This window comes from Triturus cristatus, chromosome 6, assembly GCF_964204655.1.
Source record: "Triturus cristatus chromosome 6, aTriCri1.1, whole genome shotgun sequence".
Taxonomy (NCBI): domain Eukaryota; kingdom Metazoa; phylum Chordata; class Amphibia; order Caudata; family Salamandridae; genus Triturus; species Triturus cristatus.
In genome coordinates, this window is record NC_140589.1 from 1,735,527,415 (window position 1) to 1,735,554,240 (window position 26,826).

The 26,826-nt window shown below is 42.6% G+C and overlaps 1 protein-coding gene across 2 annotated transcripts in view; it reads right to left on the reverse strand.

The window, feature by feature from the left end:
* Positions 1-26,826, reverse strand: part of AIDA (axin interactor, dorsalization associated) — a 180,980-nt gene that overhangs the window by 45,755 nt on the left and 108,399 nt on the right. For both annotated transcript variants that reach the window (XM_085612971.1, XM_085612970.1), the window contains exon 7: positions 20,703-20,825. In XM_085612971.1, the coding sequence (XP_085469097.1) occupies positions 20,703-20,825 (123 nt within the window). The remainder of the gene's footprint in view (positions 1-20,702; positions 20,826-26,826) is intronic.

Genomic DNA, 26,826 nt, shown 5'->3' on the forward strand with positions numbered 1-26,826 from the left:
GCTTGACATTAATCTCAACAGTTTCTTCGGAGTTTGCACTTATAAATATTCCTAAATATTTTGCCTTGTCAATAACCCTAGGATCGGAAATTAAAATCTTATTACAAATAATTTGGGTTTTTGCCTCATTCAAATGGTAACCTGACAATCTTCCGAATTGAAATGTCAAGTTTTGTACTTCTAATAGTGCACGTTCCGGAGAATCAGTTAGAATGGCAAGGTCATCTGCATAGCCTAATATTTTAGTTTCGCCACCCTTAGATCTCACTGGGCTAATCATATTGTTCAAAAGAAATTTTTTAATTAAAGGGTCTATATAAATAGCAAATAATAAGGGAGAACAGGGACAGCCCTGTCGCGTACCTCTTGAGATAATGATAGTTCCTGACTGGATTCCCATAATAGAAATTTGCGCCGTTGGTCGTCTATACATGGTCTTTATTGCAGTAATGAATCCTTCACCAAACCCATAGTGCCTCATAACCACCCATAAAAAAGGCCAGGAGACCCTATCAAAGGCCTTCTCCGCATCAAGCAGAATTAAGGCCATAGGGTCCCCTGACACCCTAGCAAAATCAAACAGGGCAATTGTGCGCCTAATATGATTAATGGTTTCCCGTCCTGGGACAAAACCATGCTGGTACACCGATACCAACCTCTTAATCACCCCAGAAAATCTCCTTGCTAAAACCTTGGCATAAATTTTAGTGTCGCTATTAATTAGCGTAATTGGACGATATGATCCCATATCTGTTGGATTTTTATCTTTCTTTAAAAAAGTGATAATCCGAGCCTTCTGCCATGACTCGGGGGAGACTTCTCCCTTCTGTACTGTTTTAAATAATGCCAACATAACCGGGGTGAGTTGCGACCGGAATATTTTGTAGAATTCGCCTGGTAACATATCAGGTCCCGTAGCTTTGCCCCCCGGGATAGAATCTATAGCTTGTTGAATCTCATCCCCGCTAATCTCAGCATCTAGTAGATCACGATCTTCCGATGTTCATGAATCCACATCTATCCCCCTCAAATACTCATATATTTCCTCCTGTAGTATATCATTATCCCTAATGTCTTCGCTGTACAAATGCTGATAAAACTTCTGAAAAGCAAGCGCAATGGGCCCTTCCCCAGATACCAGACCCATATCAGGATCTTGGATATTCTTAATACGATTAACGGTCACCTTCTCTTTAATTCTTGCGGCTAACAGATGCCCTGCTCGTTCACTGTTTTCAAACATTTTTGACTTCCAAATTAAAAATTTGTCAGCTGCCTTAGTCTGAGAGATTTCGGTTATAGCTGCTTTTGCTAAAATGATCCGAGTTTGTGCAGAATCAATATCCCCACGCTGTCGTAGCTGAACCACCAGATTCTGTTCTGTTTCTGCCAGCTCTGTATATAGCCGCTGTAGCTTGTCCCTTTCCTTCCTTTGATATTCCCAGCCAAATCGGGTTGTCTCTCCCCTTATCCCTGCCTTTAAAGTATCCCAAACGTTCTGAATACTAGTACTATCAATGTTTTCTTCCAAAAATCGAGGAATCCATATAGACATACATTCAACATATTCTATATTCCTGAGCAGACCCCGATTAAATGTCCAGTTTCTGTAACTACTCATGCACATTGAAGTATTTAGTTCAAGCAAAAGCGGATTATGATCCGACATTACTCGCGGAAATCTTGTGATTCCAGAGCCTTGAAGCAAAACAGGTGAGGCAAAGAAGTAATCAAGCCTAGAGCAGATTCTATGTGGTGCAGAGAAATATGTATAGCCAGGATAATTTGGATGAAAAAACGCCCATACATCAGTTAAGTTGTGCAGATCTAATAAATGCTACAGAGCTTGATAAACCCTTGGTTTCCTCCCAGTATATACACTCTCTATATTATTTAATGTTCCAATTTCTATATTTATGTTCAGGTCTCCACAAATAATGATCGGAGAGGGTCACCCGACTAGCTCAGAACTAAGCCATTTAACTAATTCAGGATCATCTAATATAGGACCATAAACAGAACAGAGTGTAAAATTTTTACCCTGAAAATCACCATAAACCATTACCCAGCGGGCCCAAAGTATCAGCTGCAGAACGCATAACATTAACTTTCCCTCGTTTGGCTAAGATTGCAACACCCCTAGTCTTAGCCTCAAATTTGGTCCAAGAAAGAAGCTGGAATCCCTCAAACTCCAAAAACGTATGTCGACTAGCTTCAATATGTGTTTCCTGTAGGCAGAGAACATCTGCCCACAGGAAACGCAGATCTTCCCCGATCTAGCGTCGTTTAGACGGATTATTCAGCCCACATATATTTATTGATGCAATTCTTAATCTAGCCATTCAGAGGAAAAAATTCCATTAGCCTTTTTATAAATCTTTGCATATATTCAACTTTAATTAAATTATCAAGAAAAAACACGCTGCCATCTCCTCCCGTAACTAACCCACCCAACCAACTGTCACCCTCTAGGGGCCTCACCCCCCCCTCCTCCCCCTCCCCCCTCCCCCCCCAACTACTGGCAAAATAGGTCGCAAGACCCATGTGATGACAGCCACTACCCGAGTGACAGAAGGTCAACCCCCTATTAAGCACATAGAAAAGTGAGAAGAGAAAAATATAGCGTAATTGAAATCCATAGTTTCTAACCTTCACCCAATCCCTTTAAATATTCTCCGGCCTGAACCTCTGATGTGAAAACTCGAACTCTGCCAGCACAAATAACTTTTAGACGCGCGGGATTCATTAAGAACACCTCACACCCCTTCTTTTGAAAAGGGGAGATCAGTGAACGGAGCCGCCACCTTCGCTCCACTGTAGTGTGGCAGAAATCTGGGCGCACGAAAAAGGTATGCCCCTCTACACATTTTTTAGCATCGGGGCGAGCTTTCTCAAAAATAGCCTGTCTTAAAAGAAAATTGCCCAAAAAAAATCAGGATTGCTCTCGGTTTAGCTCCTATATCAGGATTTTTTTTTAGCATAAAAGGGAACCTGTGGACTCTTTGTATCTCAGTATCCCATGACCAACGAGACAGTTCTGGAAAGGCAGCCTTAAACAGCTTCAAAACAAACCCTCTAATGTCCTGCCCTTCCACATTTTCCTCTATTCCCAGTAATCGAAGATTGTTTCGACGAAGTCTATTTTCGGACTCCTCCAGCTTCCACATTATGTCAGTTAGTCTGTCATCGTTTGCTGAAGTTTTAAAATCAGTCTTCTGCAACCCCGTCTCTAAGTCGACAATCCTCTCCTCCAAAGCTGTAGTCCTGGCAATTACCTCAGAGCATGCTTTAGTATTTTTCCGAATTGCACCCTGAATCTTCTTGGTAGCTAGTTGAGCCCTCTTGTGTTCTAATCGCGCCTCCGCTTGTATTGATTTTAACAAGACATATATCTCAGAATTGGAGGGAGGGGAACTCGGCTCCTCTAGACTTTTTTTCCCTGTTTTTTTTTGGCTTGCGAGGTTAATAGTAGCCTGAGCGTAATCCCATTGAAGTTTGTCACTAACCTCGGAGCCATCACTGTCCATCCCTCCCAAGCCATGTTCGCGGCAAAAAGAAGCCTTCGTACCCGCAGTTCTTGGGGGGCTACATTTCTCACTGCTTGAGGTGGAATTATCGCTAATAGAGCCAGCCAAAGACTCCATTTCAGACTCCTCCGCCAAAAAAAAAAGCTGTCCCCATCCATAAGATCAGGCAGCGGGCCTTTAATTTTTTCCAGTCTTTCTAACTTTCCCCCAAAAGGAGTTAGAAAAGTAGAGGGAATCGCTCCAGAATCCTTTAAGCCCGCTAATTTATCCCCATCATGGGGTTTGTCATTTAGCTGGACAGGTGCTTCTTTACTGGATGTAGGGTCAGCTAAATCTCCAAGAATTTTGGGTGCCCCCTCCGAACTTTTTGTTATCGAGTCCTCATTGCAGACCTTTGATACGCCTATAGACATACTCGAAGACATATTTGACATACTTGAAGATACTGGAGGGTCCTGTAGCTGGCTTTTAGCGGTCATACTACCTCCGCCAAACATTCCCGGGACTGTTAATATTTTCTCCTGTTTGGGGTCATCCGAGCCCGGGAGAATCGATCCTAACATTCCTTTAAGAGAATTACTGGGCTGCAGCTTCTCAGCGGTCTTATCTGCCTTATCTCCATGCTTCCCTCCATATCTTCCTTTAGTTAAGGTGGATTTACTCACAATCGCCGCGGTAGATTTCCCAGCCAACCTACCGATCTTCTCCACCTCAGATTCAGGCTTATCCGTTTTGTCCGTTCTGTCCACGCTTTCCAGTTTCTCTAGGACGGGGTTTCGCCTTCCCCCGATACCAGCGACAATCACGGGAGGCTGAGTCCCCGGTTTCGTAGCTGCAGCTCCGGTGGTCTGTCCTCTACGAGCCGGCATCGCGGCAATTGAGAGAGTCTCACCAGCCCCGCTCCTCTGTTCCTCCACGGAGAGCCACACTCGCCAAGCTCTCAGGTGTGCGCGGCTCAGAAGGGAGGTGATCACCCGCCGCCAAGACTCGTGGACGCTAAAAACGGTGAGCATAGAGTAGGTTTTCGGCGCTCGTAATAGAGAGGATTTCACATCAGTTCGTCTCCTCTAAAACCGCCAGTTAATACTTCGGATCAAGCTACACATCTCCTTTTCAGAAATGTAATCTGCCGGGAGTGACCCTCAGTCGGTACTCAAGCGGCCGCCATCTTGCCTCAGGATGGTTCCCAGGCGGTTGATAACTTCTACTGTAGCCATAGAGGGGGTGAAAGGCAGAATGGGGTGGCGCAGAGCCATGTAAACTCCCAACAACTGAACAGTGGCCCTGCTGTCTTTAAAGTACTCTAGTACAGAGTCTACCTTCTCACCAAAAAGGCAGGTGCCGTCGAAGGGCATGTCCATAAGGGATGCCTGGACATCCCCCAAAAAGCCAGAGGACCTCAACCAGGTGTGGCAACAGAGTGCTACTGACGATGCAATGGCTCTGTCTAGTGATTTGGTTTTATCCAGACCACAAGGTATGGTGTTCTTTGCCCAACAGTTCCTTGCACCAGTTATCCTTTGGCTCTTCCATGGTGCTGGGATAACCATAAAGATCCTGAGAACCTTCCCAATTGTACTTCCCACTGGGACTATCAAAAAAGTAGGCCCTGGCTTTGACTTGGAAGATTGAGTTCTGGCTGAGGCCGGAGTCAACATCAGGCGATGCCGATCCTGCCCCGTATTGGAGTCGGGTATGGCAATAGAATTGGTACTGCCGGGGACCATGCCACTGGAACAGATTCCTGGAAAGGTTGCGACCAGAGCCGATCTGGATCTAGTCACAGATCCAAAGGGCCTGACTTGTGCTGAGGGCAAACCCGCTGGTGGGAATCCAATGGGGGCACCAGTCCAACGAGTGGGGTCCAAAGGCACTCCAGAGGGCTTGGCCTGCCCTAATATGAGGTGCATGGCCTTTCATAACTCCTTTACCAGGGCGGGGGGGGTGTCTCTGGCTCCGGGAAATTCTGGAAGGTGCAGAGCAGAATAACATTCAGGTTCCATGGCTGCCGCATGGGAGTGGGGCCAAGACCTGTGGCATCTTTCTCATGCCTCATTAGAAGACTTGAATTGGTGCGGCGAAGTCGAAGAGCCCTTTTGACTTCTTAGATTTCTTAGATGAGTACCATGAACGTCTCTACGAACGGGCCCAGGAACTTCCACACAACCGTGACTTGCAGCGTCGCAGAGATGAATGTTTCGGGGGACCAAATGCTGAACGGATCGTTCCTGAACCGGCTTGGGATTTGTGGCATAATAGTCAGGACAGGCCTTGGAGTCATGGCCCAGCTTCAAGCACCAGAGGCAAACTAGATGGGGGTCTGTCACATACATCTTCCTTTCACAGGAACCACAGGGTTTTAACCCCACAGGATGTAATGGGGGACATCCCTGGTTGCACTCTGGGAGCAGAAGCTAAAAATAAAATGTAAAAAAAAAAAGCCCAAAAATTGGAGCGAGGCAGCTCTCTCCGGAGCTGCGCGGATGGCGCAGAAAGAAAAGAACTAATGTCAATGTGCTGGGGTGGCACCTATATAGACACTGCATACGTCTCATATGCCACAGACAGCGCAGAGCCGATTGATGCCACGTACCAGCACACAGAGTTACTGCTCAAAAATCTCTGGATCCAGTCTGATGCCTGGGGAATATTGTACGGTAAGGATTCTGCAGCTAGAAGTCTCCATCAGATATGAGGTTCAATGTGTGACCCTCCCCTTTATGGGAAGGCACTGACTAGTTGGTCACGTCCCGTTCCTGCTAAATCTTTCCAAAGCGGAAGGTATGCCAAATTGTTACCACGACCATAGTGACTGAACCCCCTCTCCCGCAAGACTGAAAGGAGGGTGGCTGATGGCCACCTGCCAACAGAACTCCGCAATTTTCTCTAAATAACCATCAAGGCCAGTAGGAAGGTAGGTAAAAAAAAAAAAAAAAATGTATATATGAAGCAATGGTAAACTTTGGAAAAATGTGTAGATTAAATTAATCCCCAGCTGGTCTCTATAGATGACTTCCACACTTGAACCATGTTACATGTTCTTTGACATCACATTGTAACATTTTAAAATCTTTGGGATTGACAATTTTGAATCACAGTTGGACCCATCACAAAAAAATGTTCAGATAAAAACAGAACATTCAGATAAGTATACCGAGAAGCAAACATTTCTAAATTGTGCCTAAGAAGCTATATGGTGTTGAGAAGGGCCACTCCAAGGGCAGGGAAACAGTCACAGTAAGAGTTGGCAGAGCAAAAGTCAATTTCTTCAGCGAATTCCACAGTCTAAATGCAAGCAGACCTGAATGCGAACCATATTTAGAAGGGAAACTTGGCAAAAGATAGTGGCCAAGAGCAGCCCGTGTGCTACGTTACATGATAGTGTCAAGGTTATAGTTAATGTCATAGTTGCAGAAGCCAGTGAGAGGGGAAATACAGGTCTTTTTATCTGAGATTAGTAGTACAATTTGTGGGTTGCAGCGATTAGAAAAAGCCCTGGAGAATGAGAGTGCGAGCAATAAGAATTTAAATCTTTTAAAGCAGTAAATAACAAGGATGCAATTTTGCCGTGTTGGCAGGGATACAATATTAATATGATCTCCTAAAATTAACAGTGGCTCAAAAAAATACATTAGAATGCATAGGTATAGGACTGTGAGGGACTGTTTGGAGGCATCACACAGTGGAGTAATTCACTATGCTAGGAGTACCTTAAAACTGCTGCAACGAAATATAAATGGGAGGCATGTGGAAATATTTTGTAAGTGTTATGTAGTTTTTCACATTGGAAGGAAGAAATATTCATTCAAATGGGTCACTTACATGTGGATGAAACTTCTTTCACATTCAAACAAGAATGTGATGGACACGTCAACTGAGTCAGTAATTAAAAAACGAGGAACAAGATCTTGCTCTAGCTTACAAATGAGATTTTGCAGCCACCAATCAGCAGGCAAAAGATTTAAAAATGGAAAGGGTATGCATCCATCCAACTAGGTTTGACCAGAACCTACCTATCTTCGAAGAGAGATTATGTGAAAACGCAGCACTTAACTCTAGGAAGTACAAATGCCAACATTTGCATTCTTGTGTCACAGAGACAGAAGTTAATACGGCCGGTAGAAACAGAATGTATTTATCTCCAGAGTGCAGGGTTAAAAATCAAACAAATACTATTTATTATTATAGTACCCAATTGTTCCATTTAGCTTTTTACATAACGTCATATATACTTTTTATATTTCTGTTTACACATCTTGTTTTACTTCCTTATGTTATTGTACCTGCGGTACTGTTCTCTTTATTCAATAAAAAACATTTTTTTAAATACAAATCATACTTAAGCTTGTGGCAGTTTTATACCTCAGAATGCATATAACGGAGGTCATGGTTCTATCTCAAATGGTACGTGTGCTCCATCCCTCATTGTTCTCAATCTAATATAAGCAAACTGTTTATATTGTGATTATATACAACTTAAGAAGTATATAGTAAATGGCTTTGGGTGCTATGAAGGTGAGGAAATGTGAATTTTGTAATCAGTTATGTCCCCTATCGTAGACCCCAACGGCTCCATGTGCATGCTATAAGTACATGTATGTTCCCTCCTGCTCCAGTTTTGAAGACGCAAATATATGTGCGTCCACCGTCAACATGTCCTCTTTCAGACCCGCCATGAATGGGTCAGATATTCCATTCCTAAGTATGAAAGGCCACCGACTATGTGGTTCACTTTCCACATTTTACAGATTCAGGCGAGTAGGCCCCGAATTCTGTCATCAAGCCTTTTCCTGCCTTCTGCTTCTGAAAGCTCCAGTCTGAGCCTGCATCTGTATCCATGAACTTTGTCCTACTCCCTGCGCGGCTAACGGTGCCTGATCCAGCCTGTCGCCTGCCAAAAACTGTATTTCACCTTCAAGATTATCTACTCCGCTCCTCATCCGATGCATTCCTGTCTAGCAGTTTAGGTAAACATTCCTCCAGCTACCGTGCAAAGGGCCAGGCCTCGCTGTCCTCATGCAAGTAATTCATAGCCCCGTTACCATGGAATATTCCTACCCCCTCGCATCTAGTGTAGACACTTAGACGCTTGCACACGCACTAACAGTCAGTATAGAATAGATTCTATCCTAGAGACCTCTCCTTTTGGATAACACAGTTCTTTAAACATAGGATATTAGATATGATTTGGGATTAGGTTGACATGACCCCCAGACTTCTGTCTCCACATGTAGAGCTAAATGTCAAGTCCCCTTCACCCTCTAGTTGCACGTCAATCACACGTCATGTGGCTGCGCGCGCATCTCTGCCAAATATTTCTGCTGACATTGCAGGATTCTCTTATGGATCCACCCACTTGTGACATCATGTATAATGACGTTTATTAAATTACGCCCATATGACCGCCTCTATTAGTTACGTATGCACAGTTTATCTGTATTATCAGCTGTTACGCCTCTTGCATCTGTTTCACTGTAATGTATTTTCTATAAAACTGCCTATCTGTCAATAATGTATGCCCTTCCTTCCTGAACTTTCGTGGTGATGGAATAGAATGCCTACAATTCGAATTGTATTTCTTTGTATAGGAATAAAGCCTTTTAAAAACCTCTAATACCACGGATTCTGCCTCTTATATTTACTGAGTTATTCTTAATAGACTTTACCGCATAAAAAATAGTACCGGTAACGAAATATTTACCACATAAATTGGCGCCCGAACAGGGACACTTTCTCATCTCACGCGCCGGCGGTGCGTTGCAGGCCCGGTCTCCTGCCACAGCTGAACGGACAAAAACACGTACCTGCAGGATTTCCTGTATCTCCCTCCGGCCAAGCGGGGACGACTGAGGCTGCGATCAACACCCAGACGAGGCGGTGAGAAGTGCGAAGTATCCCGACCAGAGCCTAGCTGAGAGAGCAAGATCCGAGGTATACAGAGACCCACCAGGTTCCGAAGTTCCGAGCCCAGTCGAGTCAAGTCAAGTCCAGTTTCAGTTCCGTTCCGAGGCCTTCCGTTCCGAGCTACCCGGTGAGTACCATTACCGGGGAGGCATTTAACGTGCACATAGTCTGTACCGGTCAAGACGGGTTTGGGTACACAAATCCGGTCTGCACTGTTTTAGCAGTGTATCTGTACTGTTTAGCAGTATATATAGTATGTCTTGCATATAAATAAGTACTATCTAGTGTCAGTATTATGTCAGTAACTAGTTTTCTATTAGTTATTATTGTTCGTAAAACTGTTAAGCGTTAAAAGTTTTAAATACGTTCTATATATTGTGGTGTGAATGACTGTTCATTATTGTGTTTTCTTGTATAAAGTGTGTTCTAGTAATAAGGTCTAAAAATGCCGCTCTTTTCGAAACTAAGACAGATCAAAACTAGAAAAGGTGTACTCGAAGAAGCCGTTCCCATCCCACCTAGGGACACTCCAGGGTACTTTATGTATCATAAGCATGGCCTAGACGCCGTATTATTTCTTGATTTATGGGTGGACTACACCAAAGAATTACCAGAGAGTCAGAGATGGCCCGCAGCGGGGACCTGGGATGCAGATTGCATCATGAGAGTAGAAGAAGAATTATGGAAAAAGAAAGCCAGACAGTCACAGAAAGATGCCATTGAATTATGGCGTAAAGAATCATATAGACGTACCGAAAAAGCACTCAGACAGGAAGAGAAAGGTAGAGAGAATTCAAATAAAACCCGAGAAAATCTATTACTTGAGGAAGGTACCCGAGTAAAATCAGAACAAGTAGATAGACAAAGAAACACTCTTATGAATGGTATGTATCCTCTTCTGGCCGAAGGGTTACCTAAGGCTACCCCGGAAATACCAAAAGACTTAACTCCTCCATTGCTCCCGATAAAAGCACATCCCAAAACACATCCCAAAACAGCAAAAGACGTTTTCCTTTCCTCCTATTTAGATGACGCAGCTCCCGAGTATGCTAATGCCATACCACCCACACCGCTTGCCGATGGTGTTCAACACCAAGAGCATTCGTCTGTATCCCCGCAACTACAAACTCCTACACAAGTTCCAACAGGCCCGTCCGTCTCTACAGTTTTTCCCGCATCTACGATCTCTATCCTACGCCCAACGAATCCTTTCGTGCCTAGCACCTCAGATGGTGCTACAGGAGGTACGACAGACATGTTTGCCACACCGCCGCGAAATAAACAGACCCTTAGAGATTTAGCACTCCAACGTACACCCCAACTAGCGACATCCGACATGTTTAAAGAACAGCTTGTGGATTGTAGATACAACCCAGTACCAGGTAGACAGGATAAATTGCTCATATCATCACTACGTATAAGACGAGCTACATTATATTTAATGACGATACCAGGAATGGGTGAACACCTAGACGAAATATATCGCTTTGTCCAAACAGGGCGAGGTCCAGAAAGTATTAACGAAGCTATGGAATACCAGAAAGTGGATGTCCAAAGACAACTACTACGTTTTTTCATAAATTGTGTAATTAGGAATCAAGACAGGCCAGGGGCAGATCACGATACCATGCAAAGACTTGCCAAATGGGGTCAGAATATATCAGAAGAGAAACATGATAGACAGGCGTGTATAATCGCCATGTGTCGAAAGATCCGCAAGGAAGTAGAACGAATACATAAAGAAAGACGAGAAACAGACAGAGTAGAATCAGAAGAAGAGGAGGAGCAAGAATCAGAGCAATTAGAAACGATAGCTTATGTAGGTAGAGGAAGACCCCATAATAATACCAGAGGCTTTAATGATCCGATACGCCCGATACGTCCAGAACATAATAAGCATTTTCAAACCCCTATGTTAAATACAAGATCCCCTGAACACCTATTCCAAGCCGCTGATAAATTACTCCGAGATCGAAGGGGGTACCATATGCTCGATTCCATGGACGAACAAGAATTAGCCAGGTCAGCAGTACAATAGGCTGACAGTCCCAGCGAATACAATGATGATGTACTTGCACACACGTTTCTGAATCTTGACCCATACGAACAGCGTTTAGCTAGTATATACATGATTCAACACCTCCTTATATTATATAAAAGCCAACACTCCGATCCAGGACCCTTACCTGACATATTGACAGAACTGCTCACGAATATATGGAGAGGGTCAGGTACTGATTTGATTAAAGAAATTCTAGAATCCCGAAACCAATATTTAAATTTCGTATGCCCAGAACACGTTCCAGTTCCCATTATGGGAAGAAAAATGTATCACATAGATAGACAGTACCCGTTACGCGAAGTGCACCCAATCAGAGGTGACGGTGATAATTTTACACGCGTATTTGTGTACACGCCTATAACTAAATTGGAATTATTAGAAATGAAGAAAGTAGTACCCAGCCATGACAAGGACCCAGCAGGTTTCCACCGTGAAATAAAGGACATGTTACTCATGGGAGAGTATACCTACCCCGACATTATGAAAATATTAAAAGTCCTATTACCCGCCGGTGTTTATGAGAAACTCAAAGAAAAAGAATGGGAGGTGGGAGACCAAAAGATAGATTGGACAGCGTTGGAAAACGAAGAGAAAGCCCGAGCTGCAGGAGCAGGGCTTGGGGAAAAGACTACAGCACTAGCAGGATTACTAATACAGGTATTGCCGCGTTTATTAACTACGAAAAAGGAAGACTGGGGTGCAATCTCAGCCTGTAAACAAAAGCCAGACGAAGACACTAGTGATTTCTATTCCCGATTTGAAAAATGTTTTGGTATAAATAGTGGCATAAAAGCCAGTAGTGAGTCATATCCACATCTGTTTGTGACAAAATTAGTTGAGAATTCTCTGCTGCAAGTCAAGAATAGAGTATTGAAATTCGAAAGTACCTGGCAAGGTAATACCCCATCACAGATGTTACAGATGTTACAATATCACCACAATAGAATTAGAGAAGAACAAGAACACGAACAAAGACGTATGAAAGATACAAAAATGAAAATGCTTGTTGCACAGTCAGTTCCAGCCGATGGTCATCAAAAGGGTGATTCCGCAGGTCCAACGAAAGGGACATGCAACTATTGTAAACAACAAGGTCATTATATACACGATTGTCCAGTCCTGAAACATAATATTGCCACAGGTAGAACGCATGACAGACCACGTCCACCTAGACAGGATCAGAATCAACAACAAATCCCTCAGCATGCACAACCTAGGTTAGCTCCGCAACAACTAGCTCCGCAACAAGCAGCTCCACAACAGATCGTAGCACCACCACAAGCACAGCCTATTGCTGCAACACAAGCGACAACACAACAGATGTATCAGTATGCACAAGCAGATTATCCCGATTATCAGCGATACTCATGAGATAGCCTAGAGAGGGAAGTTGGCTTACCCCTTATTGAGGTTCCTGTAGACCAAGAGGGACCTTATGTACATAGTGAACTATTAGGGGAAGACAGAAAGTTTTTACTTGATACAGGGGCAAGCAGAACAACTATAAGACGCAGTGAAGTTCCAGGGGCACCCCTCTCAGGCTCACAGAATATTTCCCTTGGATTCTCAGGAAAACCTATAATCAATGACGTAACACAACCTCTTCCACTTACGGTCGGTCCATTGACATGTACTACAGATTTATTGCTTACTAAATCATGTCCAGAAAACTTGTTGGGTATAAAAACATTGAAAGCTCTAGGAGCTATAATATGTTGTTCTCCGGAAGGAGTACGACTATTTTTACGTGACTTTAAAGGTCACTACGTGTCCAGAGACATGGATCACCGACTGCAGAATTTACCTACACATTTATGGGCACAAGGCCCCACTGATGTTGGTTGCATGAACATTACACCATATCGAGTTACCGTGAAAACAGGAATAGTACTACCACGAATGCGACAATACAAGTTACCACCAGATGCTGTAGTGGCTTTACTGCAAATCATTGACGAGCTCATTGCACAAGGAGTGGTTGTCGAAACCGACTCCAATGTATGTAATTCTCCGATAATTCCGATTCTTAAAAGAACGGATCCAAAAGCACCACCAGTATATCGATTAGTTATTGATCTGCGCGAATTAAATAAATGTATCGTACCACAATACCCTGTGGTCCCAGATATCTCTTCATTACTCACAGCTATTGACTCAGAAGCAACGTTCACTGTAATTGATCTCAAGAATGCTTTCTTTAGTGTCCCAATCGATCCGGAAAGTCAATATCTGTTCGGATTCAGTTTAAATGGACGAAGTTTTAAATTCACACGCGCACCTCAAGGATTTACAGAAAGCCCCAGCATCTATAGCCAAGCACTGAAACGAGAACTTGACAGTATCCACATGCCGGTTAACACTGCCTTGCTTCAATATGTCGATGATCTGCTGATCACCGCTCGAAGCGAACCTGAATGTGAAAAAGCGTCACTGACGGTTTTGAAATTTCTGGCCGACAAGGGGCACAAGGTGTCCCCTTCTAAGCTGCAATTCTGTGTCCAGCGAGTTGTTTACCTTGGGCACTCGCTGTCCAAGGAGGGAAGGCAGCTTACACCCGACCGCATCCAGTTAATAGCTAACATGTCACCACCCAAGACACAAAAGGAGGTGCGGGCTTTTATAGGCCCCACTTCATACTGTAGGCAGTGGATCCCTCAATATGCATTTCTAGCAAAACCACTCATCCAGTTGACAACACCGGAGGCAGCCACATCGACTGTCCTCCCTTGGACTCAAGAACATACACACGCCTTTGAAAACTTAAAGAAAGCTTTATGCCAAGCACCTGTTTTAGCAACACCATGTTACAATAAACAGTTTACACTCTTTGTTACAGAACGCGAAGGTACTGCCTTGTCAGTGCTCACTCAGGAACAAGCAGGATCACACAAACCATGTGCTTATTTCTCTAGTACATTAGATCCAGTAGCTCAGGCTCTTCCTGCGTGCCTGAAATCGGTGGCAGCAACAGCTTTAGCTATCAGACAAAGCGATGCCATAGTATTAGGACATCAATTGACAGTACAAGTACCACACGCAGTAGAGGTTCTCTTGAACCGTACACAAACACAACACTTGACTATAGCGAGACTCACCGGTTACGAATTAACATTGTTTCAGCCACACATAGAAATCAGACGTTGTAATACGTTAAATCCTGCCACACTGTTACCAGTAGGCGGAACAGATCCATTGGCACATGATTGTGTCGAAGTCATTACTATCACGACGAAACCCAGACAAGACTTGACAGATATCCCTTTGTCAGATCCAGACTTGACATTGTATGTAGATGGGTCATGTATGAGAACAAGTACAGGAGAGTTAGTGGCCGCTTACGCAGTCACAACAGACACTGAAGTCATTGAAACAAATTGCATTAACACTTTGTCAGCTCAAGCAGCAGAGCTCATCGCTCTGACACAAGCCTGTATTCAAGCCAAAAATAATAAAGTCAACATATACACGGATTCACGTTATGCATTCGGAGTCGTCCATGACTTCGGCGTACTGTGGCGAGAGAGAGGTTATTAAACTTCTCACGGTGCCCACATCCAACACGGACCCCTCATTCAAGCCCTATTAGACGCGATTCATCTACCCACTGCAATATCGATTATGAAATGCAAAGCCCACACAAAGGTTACCGATATCATTTCTCAGGGTAATGACCTAGCTGACAGAACAGCTAAACAGACTGCTCAGAATCAGACTCGCATAACTGACATGACAAAGACAATAGTTCCGACACCAACACATTGCATGACAGTTAAGGATCCCGCCCTTGATGTAATTGACATACAGACACATGCTACACCAGAAGAAATAAAGAAATGGACTGAATTAGGAGGGATCCAAACGGATCAAGGATGGATGACGAAGGAAAAATCTATATGGTTTCTTCCCGACTCAATGGTTCAAGTTATCATTAACACAATACATAGTCCAGCGCACCTAGGAGAAAAAGCTATGCTAGACAGCATTCAACACATTTGGTTCAACAAACACTTGCGAGCAGCAGCTAAACAAAAAGTTCGTACCTGTATGATATGTTGTCAGTTTAATCCAGGTAAAAGCATCCCCGTAGAGCAGGGTGGATTTCAACCTCCCGATCATGCTTTTGAAGTCCTCCAGATGGATTATATCCAGATGGAACGATGTCGAGGATTCAAATATGTTCTCGTAGTTGTCTGTGCTCTTTCCCGTTGGACAGAAGCATACCCGGTTTCAGATTACACTGCCCCGACTACTGCCAAACAGTTAGTTCGAGAATTCTTCCCACGGTACGGTTTACCACGTGTTGTCTACTCAGATAACGGCCAGCCGTTCTCATCCGAACTAATGAAACACGTTTCCCTTTTATTAGGCTACCAATGGAAATTCCACTGTGTCCGACATCCCGAGGCGGCAGGTCTCGTGGAACGCCATAATCAAACTCTGAAAATTAGATTATCCAAAATATGTAGGGAAAAAGGTGTTGATTGGATAGTAGCCTTACCAGTTGCGCTCTTTTACATGAGAATGGTAGCACATTCTCGAACAGGGCTATCCCCGTACGAGGTGATCTTCGGTAGACCACCAAATATGTGGGGGATGCCTATACCTCGCAAAATCACTGATGTTGACTGTAATATGCTGACAGATTACCTGGCTTCCTTGATGTCTGCACTACAATCTTGTCGTTCACAGGTAACCGCAGCTTTTCCCGACAATACTGAGGTGAAGCCCCATGACGTGGTTCCTGGTGACCTGGTTTTGGTCAGGAATTTCGACCGGAAGACCCAACTGGAGCCTAGGTGGCAGTCACCGAAGCTAGTTCTACTGACTACAAGGACAGCCGTGAAGATCGAGGGACGGAAAGGGTGGTTGCACTAGAGTCATATCAAGAAATTTTATGGACTACCATCCAGTGTGAATACTCAACCCTGCATTCCCTCACAGACAGACTCAAAGCTCCCCTTGGCTGAATTAACAAAACCAGAACTTTACAAACTAAAATTAAGGTCTAGTAAGTCAGACAATTTGATTGTTTAAGTCCTCTCCAAGGTGAATCGGTTGAATTTGTCTCTGACATGTATCCTCTAGACCGGAATAGAGAAAGAAATCATCAGATGCAGCTCAAGAAGCATGCGTATTGTAAATCATTTCGTAGTCACTGCACAGTAACATTATTAATTTTGTTTTTTCTAAGTCTTCTGATCATCATTATCAGCATACTATTACACATGTATTACCCTATTCTTAAGCGTGCTTACAACGTAACTGCAGAACATTCTTTTAGCGAATTACCTCCGCATGAGTGGTCCTATAGATTTGCGCTGCGCAACAACACATTCATTAGTATGTTACATCATTCCCATCAAACCAGCAATGCCACAAATTGTTGGATATGTGGCCGACTCCCTCCCTATCAGAACTATAAGGGAGTTTTGCCCCTCTTTCCCTATCCGTTCACACACAATGGCTCCTGTGGAGCATGGTTTAGTTTGATTAATTCCCTAGATTCAAATTCCGCAGTTTGTCAAGACAACTGGGTATGGGGAAACCTGAACTTAGTTTTGCTTAAAGTCTGCTACCCTAATAAGGAGGGACTTCCCAGAAGAACAGGAACTGATCTAGAAAATGAAGTATATGGATTAGGTAATTTTACACTTAACCTCATGATCCTGAACGTTGAATCTGAAGCTACACCAATCTTGCCCGCCATGTCAGTATTCCCAGTAAAAGGGGAATTATGTATAAGAAAGAATGGTTCCATACACATGGGCCATAGTAAATGCACCACTGTAATAAAATTCAGTGATCAAGGCAAGTCTACATTTAGAGCTTCCCATCATTCCTACTTCATATGTGGCCAGACCGCATATATATGTCTACCTCTAGATTGGGATGGTACCTGTTACATAGCATTCCTTTTACCACCTGTTTTCCTAGCTCCTCCTGATTATCATAGAAATACCCATTTAGTACACAATAGACAGCAGAGAGATCTCCCAATTGTCGATTACACTGAAACAGCATGGGAAAAATACACAGATTTCAATAAGGGTTTCTTTCCCTATATAGGTACAGTCACTAATAGTAAGCTGATACGTAGATTAACTAGAACCCTTGAAGCAGTAGTGAACGAGACTACTTCCGCCTTAGGCAATTTAACAGAAGAGCAGTCTGCTATGCGGATTGTTGTGCTTCAAAATCGTCTTGTCCTTGACGTCATCCTGGCCGATAGGGGCGGAGCTTGTAGGGTCATCGGATCAAGTTGCTGCATTTTCATACCAGAAAATTCGCCGTCGGTATATAAAGCCATAACTCGCCTTCATAAGATTGTAAGCCAGATACACCAGAGTCCAGGCACCTGGACTTGGTCCGGTTGGTTCTGGGGCGTGTTGTCAGCCTGGGGATGGAGAATCCTATCCTTCCTAGGTATTGGCTTTCTCATACTATTCAGTTGCTGCTTATGTCTACAATGTGGGCCAGCGATTTGTGGTCTGTGTGCCACCTCGTGTATCCCACATCCAAGTTTTCGTTCAAGATCCCGGAAGAAGAAAGAAGAACAAATGATGCTATATGAACAGATCGATGGATTGATGAAGATCGATATCTCCTGAGGGTCCGTAGGGGACAAGGAGGGAATGAGGAAATGTGAATTTTGTGATCAGTTATGTCCCCTATCGTAGACCCCAACGGCTCCATGTGCATGCTATAAGTACATGTATGTTCCCTCCTGCTCCAGTTTTGAAGACGCAAATATATGTGCGTCCACCGTCAACATGTCCTCTTTCAGACCCGCCATGAATGGGTCAGATATTCCATTCCTAAGTATGAAAGGCCACCGACTATGTGGTTCACTTTCCACATTTTACAGATTCAGGCGAGTAGGCCCCGAATTCTGTCATCAAGCCTTTTCCTGCCTTCTGCTTCTGAAAGCTCCAGTCTGAGCCTGCATCTGTATCCATGAACTTTGTCCTACTCCCTGCGCGGCTAACGGTGCCTGATCCAGCCGGTCGCCTGCCAAAAACTGTATTTCACCTTCAAGATTATCTACTCCGCTCCTCATCCGATGCATTCCTGTCTAGCAGTTTAGGTAAACATTCCTCCAGCTACCGTGCAAAGGGCCAGGCCTCGCTGTCCTCATGCAAGTAATTCATAGCCCCGTTACCATGGAATATTCCTACCCCCTCGCATCTAGTGTAGACACTTAGACGCTTGCACACGCACTAACAGTCAGTATAGAATAGATTCTATCCTAGAGACCTCTCCTTTTGGATAACACAGTTCTTTAAACATAGGATATTAGATATGATTTGGGATTAGGTTGACATGACCCCCAGACTTCTGTCTCCACATGTAGAGCTAAATGTCAAGTCCCCTTCACCCTCTAGTTGCACGTCAATCACACGTCATGTGGCTGCGCGCGCATCTCTGCCAAATATTTCTGCTGACATTGCAGGATTCTCTTATGGATCCACCCACTTGTGACATCATGTATAATGACGTTTATTAAATTACGCCCATATGACCGCCTCTATTAGTTACGTATGCACAGTTTATCTGTATTATCAGCTGTTACGCCTCTTGCATCTGTTTCACTGTAATGTATTTTCTATAAAACTGCCTATCTGTCAATAATGTATGCCCTTCCTTCCTGAACTTTCGTGGTGATGGAATAGAATGCCTACAATTCGAATTGTATTTCTTTGTATAGGAATAAAGCCTTTTAAAAACCTCTAATACCACGGATTCTGCCTCTTATATTTACTGAGTTATTCTTAATAGACTTTACCGCATAAAAAATAGTACCGGTAACGAAATATTTACCACAAAGGTGTGGCGAATGGTTACAGGAATGAGTCTTTGCATGAATGTCTGTGAGCATGTGGTGGTGCAGGTGTGTGGGTGTCTGTATATCATTAAAATAAATATATGCTGTATATTAGCTCAATGATATACTGGAAAACAATACAAATTCAGCCACTGCTAAAAATCAAGTTCATCCCCATCCTTAATTTCTTCTGTAAAACAAGGACTAAAGGAAGGCGAGTGAGACCAAAAAAAGTGTTTACTTGTGCTTCACTTGATTTGTTCATATTCATCCATGTTAAGTCAGAGGCAACGTATAACAATGGTCACTGCTGTATACGACATGGTGGCAAACAAGAAAATCTACAAATACGATTTGCAGGGAGGGGAGAAACAAGGAAATAAATTAAAGTTGCAAGACGTTCCTAGAAAGAAATCTATTGCAGTTTAAGATTCATACTTTATAACATGCCTCCTTGGAGCCACTACCTTTTCATTTTAGCAGGTCTGTGACCAAAAGGCGGTGTCATGCCATTTCAATGCGACAGCTACAGTTTAAGGCTCACTATACAGCAGTTTTAGCCCCATAACTGACAGACTATTTCATACTCATCAAATCTTGCAGCTGGTTATAGAAACAACTTTACTGCAACAAACGGATGTAAAGCATGTACTGTTGATTTTATTGTCAGTTTACAAATGTGCTCACTGGGCTTCTCCCGTTTACCATAGCCTAGTTTGCTGTACGTAAGAGAATAAAAATAATGGCACTATACGTGTGTATAAATCCACAGACATGGTGATGTGCTTCATGGAGATCTATAACTCAGGTAATTTATGCTTTTCGAAGGTGGCTTCAATGTCAATCATCTAAGATTCATTGATACTGTAGTTAGATACTGAAGTTAAAAAAAAACATCTAAATTCAGAAAAACATTTTGATTAGTTTTCAAGTAATAAGGCAAATAACTGGCAAATGCTCCCACAAGGCACCTCAACAGCTACTAAATTCAAGCCAGACTTGCATTATAAACCACTAAAAGTACAAAATCCTGGACGGGTCGGTCACATCTCAGTTTATGTTTGTGAGCACACCAATAGAATTAGGGTCACAGCTCACACTGATGGAAAATCACAGATTAGACAACAGCATTATCCTAGCTAGGGTGACAAAGAATCAACTGCCGTTTAAGAAGTTGAGTGTGTCTAGAAAATGGTTTGACTTTCTTTGCTTTTTGAATGATTTTGCACAAAAAAAAAAATCATTGCTGATATTTTCTTTACCTCTCAATGGTAGTTTAGTTTAACTTTAAGCTCTTAAAAACAGCCAAAACATAGTATCTGTCTTTCGACATATATACAACAGACATGATAGACTTATAAAATTATTGAATTCCACCAATACTTACCTTTAACACTAACTGTAATATAGGGGTCAATGCACTGTCCGGCATCTTTTAGACCAATCTTTTCAATCCGGATAGTCAGTAGTGTCATCCCTGGTTCAGATGGCAATCTCGGTAACAAGGTGCCTGCCAAAAAAACACAGAACAAATAAAATTCATAAGGGTACACTGGTGGTTGTAAGTGTATCTGCAACCTTTACATTTAGTCATATAAAGATATACATAAAAAAACGTATTAAAGTGATACAAAAGGTTAACACCCAAAAACTCAAAACCCTAGAAATTTGCCAGGTATGGAAGTTAACTCAGCTAAGCACCTCTTATGAACTAAGAGATGGCTTAATAAATGGTATTAACATTATTGATTACATCATACTCAGTGTAAACTACATTCCACTGAACCATGTATTCATGCTAGAGCCCCATTTTCAATAGACAAACCGTAATACACAGTACTCGGGTGTTTATATACATCTCTGCTATGTATGTATATTCTACTGGCAGCTTTGTTTTCTGCACAGTGTTGGTACAAGTGTTGCTTTCACAAACATCTGCCTTCCAGTTATTCACATCTTACTTTGTAGGGTAGTAAAAAGGAAACATCTCCTAACACTCCTTTGTGACATCTTCTAGGCACGGTTATACAGAGCTTAAACAGGCTTGTTACTTATGTGTCCAGAATGCACATCAGTTCTGCTCAAGCAGCTCCATTCACTGACAAGGCCTCCACCGGCAGCCACAGCACTCATGGCACCAGTAAGCGTTCTCTTCTAACAGGCCTGCTGTGTGTGGTCTCATTATGAAGTGATTCGACACATGCCATCTTAATGTTCAGATTTCACATTTTCCTTCTCGGAGAGGTTTAAAGAGCTGCTGGATGATGGTTGGTGAGTAGGACATATTATAATGCTCTTATGTCCATGCTCTTGTTCCACTATGACAATCTAGACCATTTTCATACTGAACTCCGTGACTTCAGTGAAAAGGTCAGTTGTGATGACATCTGTGATACTACATGTATTAGGCTTAGGGAGGGGACAAGAGGCAAGCAGGGGCTACTGGCCTCACACAAGCAGGGGGTCTGGGGAAGTCATTTGCTTTTGATGTCCTGGGGTCCGTTCTGCCATTGCTCAGCAAAACTGGACCAAATACACCCATTTCAGCCTTTGACTCTCAGTGGCAGCAATGGCGTGAAGCCACAGGCTTCTCAGGGAGGTAGTGTGAGGGAGCTGAAGGTCAGAACTCAACAATCACCCACCAGCGCAATGGCTGCATTTCCAACCCTGGCCTTTACTTTATGAAAGACAAGTGCGTTATTACACACAAAAACCAGATACTACACAAGTAATAGTGAGCAGTCACAACTTCCTGATCTGGACACTGGGGCTACTGCACCTTTATGTGTATCCACTCCTCTCTCCCAAAGCCGCCCCCCCCCCCCCCTTCTCCTCGAACTAGGGTTTTCTCCCCTTTGCGTTAAGAATCCTTCTATCAGTAGGAATCATTGTCCAGGTACAACTTAACCCTCTAGTAAGTTCCTTGTGCTCAGCTCATCGCAGGTCTCTTTATCTTTGGTATCTCACCACAATGCAGGTTTATGAAGTGCAAGACCGAGGTCGGCCGAAATCCAGTGACCGCTACTTCCCAATTGGACTTAACTCCTTTAGCTGCAGTGGGGTAGTGTGCAGGAGTGGCAGCAGTAGCTGGTGTTGGAGGTGCTCCGGTCAGGAATTTAAGGTAACCTGGATGAGTCCAGTAATGGTCGCCTGCTTTCCTGCTTCTGGACGGTGGTTGTGGTAATGCACAAAGTTGTGGTAATGCACAAATGGGCAGTCAGAGTCTGGCTTTTGCAAGGCACTCTCAACAGTAACGGTCCTGGCCAAGGGCTCTGGTGACTTCAGATACATCTTAGATGGAAACGGAGTGGCTGCCATGAAATTTCTAGCCTTATCAGCAACCTTTTATCACTTCCACTTCATTCTGTTTCATAGGATAAAGGCTGCCTGGATCTCAAGGCTAGTCCTGGCCTGGTTCATCTCTCTCTTAAATGACCAGACAGTCACATGGCAAGCGGAGATCTTCTCCCAAGCCCATCCTGCTCACTGCCTCACAGGGCATGCTGAGCCCTATACTTTTCAATCTATGCATGGCTCCCTTGCCTACAATCAAGTATAGAATGAAATTCCAAAGGACTCTTTAAGCAGATGATACTCAGCTGTCTTTAGACTGGAAAATAATCTTGCAGAAATTGCTTACAAAAGCAGCCTTTGTAAAAGTGCAGCATGGATGAACTCTCCCTCCTGGGTCTTAAATTGAGCAAAGAAAAAAGAAATCTTTGGCACTACAAATAGCTTGCCGGTAGCTCTTGACACCACCTTCTCCTGTGCAGCAAAGACAAAATCTTGTAGTGATAGACTCTTGCCGAGCAAATTAAAAAGTGATGTTTGACAGGTTTCAAACTTATAAGAATTATTAGGAAAATTCTTCCTTTTATCCAGACTTCAGCAAGAAAAGAACGGATCCATGCCTTATACCTGTCAAGAATGGATTACTGCAATTCTCTCTTGGCAGGATTACCTAAATACCTTCTAAAAAAAGGTACCAGTCCAGCAAAATATGGGCCAAATATTGATCGTAGGATTAAGGAAAACTACCCGATAGCCTGCCCACTCAGATGTATGTGCATTTATTAATGCACTGAGACTGACTTCCTGACATACAGTACCAAGGTATGGGGTTGGGTCATTCCAATATGCTTGGCAGGTGGGTACTCCCAACATGCTCTTTAGCATAGAGAAATTAATGATAGATAGGAGTAACCTTAGTAACATTATGAACAATTAACATGGTTGAATGGTTTGTGTTTTTCACCATTCTAGTAATGCTTAACAATGATGTGTCTCATCTTTCCGATAATCACAGTTTATGATTTATTTACAACGATTCAAGCTTTTCAATAAATGTTTGAAAATGCATTATCTTCTCTTTTCTTTGTGAAACCTTGGGCATGCTAAAGTGACAAACAAAAGGGTTAGATTTGTTTCCACTAATTCCTTGGGAATCAGAGTGGTCATGTTTGAGGTTACCAATAACATCTATAACTCTGAAAGGTTAGAGCTAGTCAAACAAACCAACATTTACTGATTGTACAGGAAGTTGTGTTGACCTAATACACAGTCCTACTAAATTCATAGGAAATGTATAACAAAAGCATTGGGGAGCGGGCAGGTGGAGAAGCACATGGATAAGCAGGATAACTGGGTGGGAGTACAGAGGTCGGGAAAGAGTAGCAACAGACATGGGAGGGTGTGAGTGGGAGAAGGCAACAGACAGGAGAGCAAAATGGAGTGGGCAAGGAAGAAGAACACAAGCTAGAAAGAAATGGGGGAGGGAACATAAGGGAGAGTGCAACACAGAGCAGTCAGGAGAAACACAATGGTGACAGAGAGCAACATGGAGTGCGGAGGGAGAGAAGTACGAGGGAGACAGCTGGAAAAAATTGCACCTTCATAAGAGTGCTTAACTGAAAACAAAAAGCAGTGCTTGAAGAGCAAGCAAAAGAAGCATAGAAGCCAGCCAATCAAAAGTGATGGTAAAGAGCTCTATGGAAGGGACAAACAGAAGATGGACAAGTTGAGACACAAATAAGAAGCAAGAAAAGGAGAGTGACAGTTAAGACAACCAATGTTAAAAAAGGACAGTCTCCAAGCCCCTGCATGTTCTTGGTAAGCCCACAATGTGTCTCACACCAGACTGCGCATGCACGGTCTGGTAGCCGAGACCTAAAAACCAGGATACCAGATACTCCATGTCTGGCACTCAGGGTAGGAACACAATGATACACCATTCAAGAGACATTTCCATCGCAAGAGAAGCCATTAACGAATGGACATCCAATCAAGCAGTGTATCACATGGCAGTTGAGGTTATGTAGCAACCTGCTTTGTTGAATTTGTGATTTTGAGGTTCTTGACAACTAAACGTTTTTACAGTGACATTCAAAAGGCTTTTACACTAATAGCAGGATATAATTTTTTTCCAATCTAACCTGAACTAAGGGCTTTTCAGTGAATTTCATGAGTCTGAAATCATTGGTTATCATCTAACAGAAATTAAATATGCACCTCACAAGGACCAACATCCCTCTAAACTGTGTCCATCACTCCAAGGCAAACAAGTGTGCTGGTAGCCATGAATGATGCCTCACAGCTGAATACCTAGGTCACATACTATGGTCACATAACATATGCTGTTCACACTGCACACAGTACCTAGTCCGTACAGGACATGGCCTATAATGAGTTTTCCTTTAACATTCATTTCACTTTTCTTGCACTAATTCAACAGTGGGACGAAAAAAGGATCTGTATTTTATTAAACAGTAATGTGCTTATTCCAGATCGGGTGAGGGGCAACTTGATAATCGCAAGAGGATCAATTTTCAACACTTACAAGACGTGCGCATATGGCGACAAACAAGCCTTTTCACTGCATGTGGTCAAAACATGAAGATCCTATACCGATAACATGAATGGATAGTGTTGGGTATAAAAGTAAATACCTCAGATTACCACTACCCATTCCCTGAATGTCAGTTTACATAAATCAGAATGGGATCATAGGAATGGCAATGCAAGCAAGATTTATTCAGGCATTAAAACCTGGATCGAAGAGCAAATGTACTTAACATAAAACAAGATCTTAAATCTCTCAGTTACAAGCTTGTTATAGAGCCAACCTATATACTATTGACATTTTTAAAATGCAGGTCCAAGTTGTCTACTGATTTTAGAAAAGGTTTTTACAATAAGGGAAGATTTGATTTTCATGGGCAACTTTTCTGATAGGAAGGTATAAGCTGAGGAAGAATTCAATCACTCAATGGTAGGAGGAGTTGATTTCATACTTCAATAGTACTTTTATGGCAACTCAGATATTTCGGTATTCATACAATGTTAGTGATGTAACAACCTTTTCTACTTAACTGAATTTGAGGACTTATTCCATCCCCATATACCTACACAATTTACTTTTTGAATATTTTAGATTTGAAAGTTTAATTTTAAATTACATTTGAAATGTGAAAATGCACCACCAGGCTGTCAATGCCTTTGTATATGAATATTTAAAATGTTTACACAATTGCTTATTAAAAGAAAACAAACAATAACACTACATGACAATTCATCATAACATTGTCCAGATTAGATGTTGGAAAATATAAAAAAGCACACATTTAACAAATCATAAAAACAGAGAAAATATTAATGCCAATAACCTTAGTGAATTACACCATTTCCTTTGTGCAGACATTTATAAACAATTCAAAAGTTCTAAATCAGTTCTCATTTCTTGGCACAGTGTACAAACATCAATTGGTGTATTAGGATCTCATCAACTCTGTGCCCATAAGAACAGTGCTTTCCTACCCAAGTTCACCATGAACGTCCACAGATTCATTTAGTTAAGCCTTAATTTCAGGAAAAAAATAATTATAGAGCAATGCAGGAATTCTAAATTAGTTAGTGTATGGGCATATTAGCCCCAATTGCACTCTTGTTAACTGGAAAACTTAGAATGACAGCAGTCTGACCTAATGAGGGACTGGAGAACACTACATTAGTTAGACCCTTTTAATGTTGACATTAAAATACCTGCTGTAAAAGTGAAGAAGCAATGTTTGATGCTTAATGCAGTACGTTTTAACAGATGCACACAAACACAAGAACACATAAAAAGCAAAAAGAAACAACATATGAAATTGCTTGGCATACCTTCAATGGCTCCTGGGTTAGGAGAGTGGTGGAGAATGAGATGAGTGAGATGGTGAAAATATGATTGAGAAAAACAGGACAAAGCAATTAAAAAAAGATGTATTGTTATGAGCAATGAACAACACACAACATAGCCCGTCAGTTGAGCAATACAACGAAGCAAGAAGACGCATGAAACATCAAACTTAGCTTAGCTTTTAAAGAACTAACCACAACCTTAGAGTAACCGCTTACATTACTCTTTTTAATGGTCCTCTGCTTTCCTTAGATCAGTGGTCTTGCTTTAGAGTCAACAGAAATGTCAAAACCAACCCAAGTAGTGCACCCATGAAGTCGATATATAAAAAGAAAGC